Here is a 10866-nt window from a genome sequence, read left to right as displayed (position 1 = left end):
GCGAATATGAGTTTTAGAACAACTTTAACCCGAAGTCCCACAACTAACCAGTGTTTATAGTTTCGTGTCAATTCAAGTTTTGGCGTTAAGAAAATGAACATATTTGCGTTCGTTTATCTTCGTTCATTAATAGTATAAATGAGCAGTTCGCGGACGTAAACAGACGAACAAAACTAAGATAAATCCAGTCAAAAGACATGTGATGAACAGTGTGTTTGGCCTAAAAAGTTTTGAAAACCTAGACTAAGTTATAATGGGCCAAAAAAATATCTATGAATACTTTAATGAGCGTAAACGAACAAACTTGAACAAGTGTAAAGTAGAAAAATAAATTATATAAACGAATGGACATAAACGAATTTAAATGAACAAAATAAACATGTATTCATGTTTGTTCGTTTAATTAAATGAACACATTTCATTGAAAGTTAATTATCCTTACATGTTATATACCTGTTTTGTAATCTACATAATAGAATACTTATTTATTAAGTTTTAGTTTATTAAATTACTAATATATATTTATATTTACATTTTTATATATTTGCAATCGAAGGATATTTTTGGTATAATCTCAAAAGAAGGCAAATTTTTGTGTTGCGAATCTAAGTTAATGGTTTTACAAGCACGACATCATGAAAAATTAGGCTATTAAAAGAACTAGACAAACACGAACGGATCATGTTCATGTTCGCTCATGTAACTCAAACGATCATGTTTTCTAAACAAACAATCGAAGACGAAAACTAAATGAACAAGAGTTTCTTGTTCGTGTTTATTCGTTAAGAAGATGAATTAAATTATTATCTTTTTGGGTAATATTGTTTTCTAAAATTTCAATTCTTGGTATCGTAAACTATACGAAATCCAAATTTTACTATCGCTAATGTCGGTAATAGTACGAGTTGCCACTAACTAAATGACAATTGTGTCCCCGCCGCAACGCGCGGGCAGTCTTACAAGTAAAATATTTAAAGAGATTAAGAAAACTAAAACCTAATACGATGGTTATGTTCAAATAAGAAATTTGTTTTTCCTAGGAATGGAGACATTTTGGTCCACCAGTTTAATCTTAAAAACTTAATTTAATCTCAAAAATCCACTTATATTTTCACTCATCTCCTACAAGCACCACTACCATTCCACCGCCACCACAACCGTAACCCACCGCTAGCACCTACCCATAAAAAAGCCACCGGGAATATTCGTCGGAAAAGTTGTCAGAATTTTTCATTGGAAAGTCGTCGGAATTTTTTTGCCGGAAAAGTCATGCGGAAACTTTTTCCGGAAAATTTCGCGAAGTCGCCGGAAAATAGTTGTTGGAAAAGTCGTCGAAAAACACACAATGGAAAACACTATGAAAAACACAATTGTATAACACAATTTGATACAATTTATAAAAAAACCCACTATTTTTTTATTATTTTTATATAGCAATATGGTACTTATATAAAGGATAAAAAAACACTAGTTATTCTGATGATTTTAATTTTTTAAAAAGTTATTGACGTTTTAAAATGATTGGAGAATTGACATGTGCGTTGTATGTGGGTATAGAAAGTCAACAAATGTGTTATCCCTATTATGCAATTTCCTTAGGCTATGTGTAGTGGAAAGGCTATAAAATGAGGCATATTGTACTATGTGACGCATAGTCAGCAAATTATAGGCTTTTGTTATAGTAGTGTAATTTATTCAACAAGGAGACACAATTCCTAGTAGTACAAGCTCCTTTAATATGCTAGCCACTTTAAAGTTTACTAAACAAGGTATCAATCCAGCCACAGGTTCTCCCAATGGCTACCTTGTTGAGAACGAAAGACCGGATTTCTTTTCTTCCAGCAACCCAGAAATATGGAGATGAATGCCAGTCTTGATTTTATATTGTGCTCTTACTTATCTCCATAGACACAATACAATGTCTCACTCTCAGAAGTGCTCCTTGAGTTCATTTTCTTTTGGTTTAATATGTTATCGATAGCAATAGCTGATTTTCTAGTTTGCCGGTCCCCGATTATAAGTTCTCGTTGACCACGACCTATAGGAACCAGGCTATATACCGCTTTTAACCCAGTTTGCATAGGCTCATGTACATATTTACGTTCAATAATCCCAAGGGCTTTCTTTTCGACACGTCTTCGCTCGTGATCGCTTAGAGCCCCTCTTCCATCAATAGGTACTCCAAAAGCATCGACCACACGCCCTAGCATAGCCTTTCCCGCCGAGACATCCACAATAAAGCCAGTGCGCTTGACAAGATCTCTTTCTTTAATAGTAGTATCACTACCAAAGACAACAATCCCTACATTCTCATTCTCAAGATTCAATGCTATTCCTTTCACACCGATGGCAAATTCAACCATTTCCCCAGCTTGAATCTCGTTCAACCCATAAACACGTGCAATCCCATCTCCAACTGAGACCACTCGACCAATCTCATCCACTTGAAAATTCGTGTAAAAGTTGCTAATTCTACTTTCTAATAGAGTCGTTAGTTCAGAAGCTCTCGGAGAGAATTCAATGATTCTATTTATTTTGGATATAAGGGGGAATATCGTTTTCAATTTCAAAGAGATCTATTTTCGCAATTCTTATAGATCAGATTCGAGCTTGTACTACTAGAACTAGGAGTTGAGATAGCGTGCGGAACACCAACACAATCCTTTGTTAGATGTCTGCGAGCTCCTTCTTCTTTCGTGAAAGCATAAGAGTCGTTATGCTAAGCATCTAATCCTAGTCTTTATGTTCTCTGTGTTAGAGGAGTTAGATTCCCCTCATGTTTAACAGTCTGACACCAAGTTGTTAGGACCTGAGTCGCTATGCGAACACTTAACACAAGACTGAAATCAAGTTAGAGTGGTTTATGTATCAGTCATCAAGGATCTTAGCCAAACGGTGACCGGCTACGTAAGCACTTTGGGCGCAGGTTTCTCGATCGGACTTAACGAATTGTCATAAAGACATCACTCTGCTTTATATATATATATATAATTGGATTCTAAAATAATATTCAATGAATTAGAAGCATTCACAGTTTTTAGTTCGTTTTTCATCATCTTTTCTCCTCATCGCTAACCTGTTGCCAGGAGGGGGAACAAAAGGTATTTCAAGTTGGAGAGCATATGATATTTCTCCATCGCAGCATTGCATCTATCGACTGAACAAAGTAACTTTAGAAATGGTCTGGGAAGGAATGCGAATATGTATTTCAATTGTTGGACTAAATGAATAGGTTTGGAAGGCAAGGCACTTGACTGAAAGGTCCTACCCGACTCATACTTAGGACAGGCTTAGCTCTAGCTATCTAAAATGAAGAAATTGTACAAGGGAGCAATCCTATTTCACAAAGTAACTTCTCAAAGGGTGAAGGCGTGGTATCGATTACTTGTGTTGGACTACCTTTATAGGATAGATTTGATATACTGTTAGGTTTTGGTTGGACTGCTTGGTACGGAATTCACTGAGATTGACTTTAGATATCACATTTTCGGTATTGCATTTACTGTTCGATATTTCCGGTATGTAATTGACTCGTATATAAAGAAAGAAAGTCTTTCATTTCCCAGTTCGATATTCCAGATATTCCATTAGAATGACTGATGTTGGACTAGCTGACTCCCTAAGCTTTGTCGTATTGCATTAGAAAGTGGGGAATTCCTTCGTCGTTGGTATGCGAATTTCAAGCTGCTACTGCTCCAATAGCTGCTTTAGAGGTTGCTTAGCTGGTATCTGGCTGAACTAGTTGGTTTAGATTTCATTAGTTGAAAGATGTATCTGACTGAACTAGCTGGTTTAGATTTCATTAGTTGAAAGTCTCCCACTACTTAAACAAAGACTGTGTAAAAGGGATATGATATACGAGAAGGATTGACATGTTTGTTGACTTCTCAATTGAGAACTGGAATGAAACTAGCAATGATCTCTTCGGTCCTAGCTGAGTTATGTCTTAGCTTTACGGCAAAGGGATAGGCTTAGCCTATTAAAGGAGGAGAGCTAGGCTGCGTTCATCATCGAATAATGGGGTAAAAGGCTGCTTTCATATATCCTTCCCTGTAGTCTTACTATAACTTTCTGGGGATTGAACTCTAGTCATACTATTTGATATCATCTAGCAAAGAAGTCAGCTATGGGCAAGAGGCCACCAAAGCGGGTTTAACCAGTTAGAGCTCAGCCGACCCCTTCGTGATTCCGTTTTTTCCCTATTTGAGATAGATGAATCAATGGAACTTTGATCCTTGGTTCCTGCTTGGTCTAATGTCTGGGTGCGTATGGCGGTACACTGAGAGCACCTTTCAAGTCGGCTGAAAAAGAAAGAAAAAATGAAAGTTGGTTGAGAAATAGAACCGCGCTAGTCAGAATTTGGGGAAAGATAGAGAGCTCTCTAGGCTCTCCTGATCAAATTGATAGTTCGCTTTGCCAGTCCATGAATATGTCGCACCCAGCAGTTCGAGGAGTTTCCAGATACGGATCAAAGCCCTGCCTCGAAAAAGTCAGAACTTTTGGGCAGATTCCAGTATTCGACCCATCTCTTTCTGCCGATTCCTCCGGTTGTCGGAATCTCTGGTTCGATCAGGACCAGGATTCCCTTTCATTCGTTTATGGGAGTGACTCTCTGTTCCCTTTCATTCGTTTATGGGAGTGACTCTCTGTTCCCATTCTCCACCAGGTCATCAAGTGATTAGCCAGCTCAATCCATTTTTCCATACGAGGATCTTCACCCTAGGACTGACTCTGTTCGACCTGCCTTGATTGCCTAGCTAATGCTACCTTCGCAAGAATACTACACTAAGCGAGCTAGAAGCTAAAGTGAATCTTTTTTGGCATCTTTTTCTTTGCTTTGACCACGACTTTTTTTAGTCTGCCTCTTTCCTTCGGCCCATGTTTCAAAGCTAGCAAAAAGTTCGAGCCTTTGGGATCTCTCTTGAACGCCGGCGGACGGTCAGTCCTTTTCTTCTGTTGATGCTGAGACTGATGATTTGACTGTCTCCCATATCATTTAGAATAAAGATCCACTTGTCGATGCTAAACTCAGTACCTCGCTTCCTTCCTAGTACACCTAATGGATCCATACTCATTACGAATGTGTTCACCAGACATCTGACTTAGCAACCTTCTGCTTAGACCGGCAACGATAAGGAAGGAGATCTTTGGATAATGGGATATAGAAGTCAAAGTCCCCTATTGGAAGGGCCCCGTTACTTTGGCAAAGAAGGCCCTACCTCAGACATTCAATCAACCGGTTTAGACAAAAAGTAGGGCAAGTCATTAGGTATCGAACTAGTGCATCGTCTCTTGGGCTTTTGAATGGCTACCACCTAATGGGTCATTTGACCTCAGTCATTCCAGGAAAAAGGATCCGTTCCTGGACTTCTGTTAGAGCAACCAACTTGAAATATGACAAAGTTGGTTGTACTGAAGCAACTATGACCATATTTACGACCTTGTCTTTACTAAACTATAACCGACCATCATATTAGCAAATAAACGTATTTCTAAGCTTAATGCGCGGAAACAATAAGAAATTAGCTCAATGAGTACTAAAAAAGGTGCTAATGGCAGTGTGACTCCTGCGGGTAATAAGAAGCTTAAAAAATGAAGCCCATTTCTTTGAAATCGCACTATAGTAATGCTAACAAAATTAGAAAATGAGAGACCTAAAGTAATGAGAAAATGACTTGTAACTGTGAAGCTATAAGGTATCATACCCTGAAGATTACAAAATAACAAAAAAGTAAAAGTGACCAAGATGCAAGGGAAAAACTTTTGTTTAACATTTCCGGAAAGACCCCCTATTTGTTCGTTTACAAGGTTCAGCAAGAAATCATAAATTAGCTCTACCAAGGATTGTCAAGCATTTGGTACTAAGTTTCCTCCTCCTTTTTTAGTAACAAAATGAATCATAACTAGGACCAAACTGAGAGTTAGCAGCATAAACAAAGATGAATTTGTGAATGAGAAATACAAGTTTCCTATCTTAAGAAACACTTTTCATTTCATCCCTGTAGTTCTGCTTCTGTCTCTAAAAATTAGGAAAGACTTGTCGGAAATAGTTGGCTTGGTCCAACCAAGAAAGACAGGGGACTCTTTGGGCATTGCTTGGGTCGAGTGAAGTAAAGATAGGCTACCTGTAAACGAAACAAGAAACAGGAAGACTTCCCTCTAAACATCACTAATAAATACTTTTTTGACTTTGAAGATCAAAGCAAAAAAGTCGAGACTTAACAAAATAAGTAAACCTGAAGTGTTGCGAAAGACTAGGATGGGAAAAAAAATGGAATGTACCGTATTTTTAGCACGTACAACCATCAAACCAAAGACCTAACATAGATTCTGTTATTTCATACTTTCTTTTTTGTACTTATTTAAATTACAAGCTAGCCAAATTTGCAGGTCATCGGTACCCCCAAGCTCTTATTAGACTAAAAAACATCGAAGGCTTAAAAAGAACAGCCAATAGTCATCGGAGGCTTTGTGTGAATAATGTAATAGTTAGCATTACTTATTTTCAATTTTCCCAAGGTGATTTCATATCTTTGAAAGAAAATGATGCTATAATCTATTCAGAAATAAGGAGATTCTTATATATCGAAATTTCAGTTTCTAAAATCATAGGAAAATCCCTGGATAGCCTGGTAAGAATGTGGAGAAGAACCAAAACGGAATGGTTCCGCTTACTTAAAACTAAGAGGGGATTCCGCCTACTACTGAAATACCCGTTTTTGCAACAGTTGTGTTCTTATATGCAAGACGAAGACTTAGAAAGACCAAAGAAGTTTGGATCCGAAAAAGTATGCTTAGGCAGTTCTTTCGTGAACACAAGAGAATCAAGAGGAATTTCTATCATTTCAAATCGATATTATTATCGAAGAGAAGGAACGAAAAAACCCTAAATCTTACTACTAAAAAAAGAAGTTCTATAGTTTACAACTCTTCTTTCTATAGTAATTTGACCTCTTGCTCCACCCATCAGTCTTCTATGAAGAGAAACATAAAAAGCTCTTCCCTATCTACTCATTATTCGGAGGTGAATCATTGAACACCAAAAGCTGTGCTATCTTATGGACCTAACATAGGTCACATCCCTCACGTGCGCCAAGAGCACATTCCATAGCATCCTCTTAAGGTTTAAATATCCAAACCTTCTTCTTCTTAGCGGAAACGCGCGTGGCTAAAAAATAAAAAGATCGGCATAGTCGCTCATAGGGGCATATATATCGGAATAGAGGATAGTCTAGATCTTGATTCACTATTTCCATTTTGATTTTTATTTTCTGTCTCGTACGAAGCAAGGGGCAAGCTATGACGGCAGGTTGTGACCTTGCCTTCCTTGGTATTCATTTAGTCCAACAATTGAAATACCTATTGCATTCCTTCCCAGACCATTTCGAAAGTTACTTTGTTCAGTCGATAGATGCTATGCTGCGATGGAGAAATATCATATGCTCTCCAACTTGAAAGACATTCTCTTCTCCCTCTTGGAAACAGGCTAATGATGAGGAGAAAAGATGATGACAAACGAACTTAAAACTGTGAATGCTTCTAATTCATTGAATCTTATTTTAGAATCCAATTATATATATATATATATATATATATATATATATATATATATATATATATATAAAGCAGAGTGATGTCTTTATGACAATTCTTCAAGTCCGATCAAGAAACCTGCGCCCAAAGTGCTTACGTAGTCGGTCACCGTTTGGCTAAGATCATTGATGACTGATTCATAAACCACTCTAGCTTGGTTTCAGTCTTGTGTTAAGTGTTCGCGTAGTGACTCAGGTCCTAACAACTTGATGTCAGACTGTTCAACATGAGGGACATCTAACTCCTCTAACACAGAGAACATAAATACTAGGATTAGATGCTTAACATAACGACCGGTATGCTTTCACGAAAGAAGAAGGAGCTCGCAGACATTTAACAAAGGATTGTGTTGTTGTTCTGCGCGATATCTCAACTCCTAGTTCTAGTAGTACAAGCTCGAATCTGATATATAAGAATAGCGAAAATAGAGCTCTTTGAAATAGAAAGCGGTATTCCCCCCTTATATCCAAAATAAATAGAATCATGGAATTCTCTCCGAGAGCTTCTGAACTAACGACTCTATTAGAAAGTAGAATTAGCAACGTTTACACGAATTTTCAAGTGGATGAGATTGGTCGAGTGGTCTCAGTTGGAGATTGGATTACACGTGTTTATGGGTTGAACGAGATTCAAGCCGGGGAAATGGTTGAATTTTCCAGCGGTGTGAAAGGAATAGCCTTTAATCTTGATAATGAGAATGTAGGGATTGTTGTCTTTGGTAGTGATACTGCTATTAAAAAAGGAGATCTTGTCAAGTGCAGTGGCTCTATTGTGGATGTCCTTGCGGTAAAGGCTATGCTAGGGCGTGTGGTCGACACTTTGGGAGTACCTATTTATGGAAGAAGCGCTCTAAGAGATCATGAGCAAAGACGTGTCGAAGTGAAAGCCCATGGGATTATTGAACGTAAATCTGTGCACGAGCCTATGCAAACTGGGTTAAAAGCGGTAGATAGCCTGGTTCTTATAGGCCGTGGTCAACGAGAACTATAATCGGGGACCGACAAACTGGAAAAACAGTTATTGCTATCGATAACATATTAAACTAAAAACAAATGAACTCAAGGAGCACCTTTGAGAGTGAGACATTGTATTGTGTCTATTTAGCGATTGGACAGAAACGCTTAACAGTGGCGCAATTAGTTTAAATTCTTTCAGAAGAAAATGCTATGGAATATTCCATTCTGTAGCAGCCACCGCTTCAGATCCTGCTCCTATGCAATTTCTGGCTCCATATACTGGCTGTGCCATGGGAGAATATTTCCGCGATAATGGAATGCATGCATTAATAATCTATGATGATCTGAGTAAGCAGGCGGTAGCATATCGACAAATGTCATTATTGTTACGCCAACCACCAGGTCGTGAGGCTTTCACAGGGGATGTTTTTTATTTGCATTCTCGTCTCTTAGAAAGAGCTGCTAAACGATCGGAGCAAACAGGCGCAAGTAGCTTGACCGCCTTACCCGTCATTGAAACACAAGCTAGAGACGTATCAGCCTATATTCCTACTAATGTGATCTCCAAAACTGATGGACAAATCTATTCGGAAAAAGAGCTATTTTATCGCGGAATTAGACCTGCTATTAACGTCGGCTTATCTGTCAGTCGTGTTGGGTCTGCCGCTCAGTTGAAGTCAAATAAAGAAAAAAAAAGGATATATCAATGACCCAACACGGTAAAGCACTCTCCGAGGTTATGGAATGTCTCATTTTTTGATCAACTTTTTTGTTTCTTTCTTCCTTTTAGGAAGTCTTGTTCTGTCCTCCGCCGGACATACAGGAACGGGAAATTACGTCTTTATGGACGCTTTGTCCCGACCCGTACAACAGTTTTACCCGGGTTCGGGGAGACTCGAAGATTTCTCAAAGCCTACTCCCCCACCTAGCAATTCCCGGGGGGGGGGGGGGGGTATGTCGTTACCATTACCCAACAACAGGATGGGCAACGGCCGATGGAGATTTACATAGTGTCCGTGGTAAGCCAGCTTTTGCTGGAATACCGCAAAAATCCTAAAGTAATCAAAATTTTTTCATGGTTAATTAACAAGAACCATGACACCCTGGTTCGCAATTTTTTTTTAGAGAATCTCGATATCGGTTCAAAAACCGATATCGAGATCTTGGATCTTGCAAAACTCCTAATCAATAAAAACAAACACGAACCACTTTTTAAGTCCCATTTTGACCATATTTCCCCCGACGAAATAAGTAAAAGCAATCAGTCGAAGGAGCGGGGGTTAGGATTATAATCCTAGAAAATCTTTATGTTATCCTTTGAATTACTCATAGATATATCCTATGAATTTCATTTCGCACCAGAAACTATTCTACGAGAAGTTAGAATCCGTTCCGTTCGAATATTGATCGGTCTTGGTTTGACATGGTTTACGCGTTACTGGTTCCCGGAAGAGTAAAAATCTCCAGTAGCTAAACCCTTTCTTATTCTTACCTTGCCTTTGGACTCATATTTTGTTCGTACACAATCAACGAAGGCCTCCCCGACATATCTTTCAACGTATTCAATAGCATGCTCTTACTTCGTCTTTCCCTTAATAAGTCATCAAATTTGGTGCTTTTTGATCCCTAGTTGCTATGGGGAACAAAGGACGCAATACAATCGAATCCTCCATTTAAGTGGTTCTTGCTTCTCCTTATTCCTGTTCCTAACTCCTCCCAAGGTAGTTCCCAATGTTTGGCACTTTCCATACTTGATGGGTGCAACATCAACAAATTCGCTCATGATCAAGTTACAACCTAAGATCTATGACCATATTATTTTAACTGTTCATATTTCGATCATTCCATCGGTATGCTCCCAAGTACTTGTAATTGTGATCCGTTTGCCAGAACCAAGGGGTCTTTCTGTGGAAACCTCCATTAACAATCGTCCTTTTTTGATGGCTTTTCCGCTTCACACAGCTGCTCTTTCCACACCTTCGGATATCTGGTGCCAAATCGTTGCCCCTTTCCTGATTTTTTAAATAATAGAGTTGGCTATCTCTGTGGCATTGATTGTACAAGTTCATGAAGAGGGCTGGACGAGTGGAATGAGGGAGAGCGGCTCGATCGACAAAAAAGAAAGCCCCTAGAACCTGGCAAAGTCATTATCGTTATCAAGGAATTCTCAAGCATTTCTAATCCTTCCCGTAAAGATAGAAGACTCCTTACCTTAGGAGCCGTGTAATAGGCGACCATTTCGCGCGTTACGGGGGGGGGGGGGGGTGGGGGGTGCTTAAGTCAGCCGCCAGCGCTCGTCAGCGTCTTAACCAATTTT

The 10866-nt window shown here is 38.8% G+C and overlaps 1 protein-coding gene and 1 pseudogene across 1 annotated transcript; one reads left to right on the top strand and one right to left on the bottom strand.

The window, feature by feature from the left end:
• Positions 1-1892: 1892 nt before the first annotated feature.
• Positions 1893-5431, bottom strand: LOC143568786 (ATP synthase subunit alpha, mitochondrial-like). Its single transcript, XM_077054876.1, has 3 exons — positions 5333-5431; positions 5111-5215; positions 1893-2576 (listed from the first exon to the last, which is right to left on the bottom strand). Exons 1-3 carry the CDS (start codon positions 5429-5431, stop codon positions 1893-1895), a joined length of 888 nt encoding a protein of 295 aa, XP_076910991.1.
• An 840-nt stretch (positions 5432-6271) lies between these two features.
• LOC143558052 (small ribosomal subunit protein uS4m pseudogene) lies at positions 6272-7150 on the top strand (annotated as a pseudogene).
• The last annotated feature ends 3716 nt before the right edge of the window (positions 7151-10866 follow it).

The sequence above is a fragment of the Bidens hawaiensis genome, unplaced genomic scaffold (genome assembly GCF_021521415.1).
Source record: "Bidens hawaiensis isolate Kalapana, Puna unplaced genomic scaffold, B.hawaiensis_p1.1 tig00000097_1, whole genome shotgun sequence".
In the NCBI taxonomy this organism is placed as follows: Eukaryota; Viridiplantae; Streptophyta; class Magnoliopsida; order Asterales; family Asteraceae; genus Bidens; species Bidens hawaiensis.
Note: the sequence above shows the minus strand (reverse complement) of the source record. Positions and strands in the feature narration are given on the sequence as shown.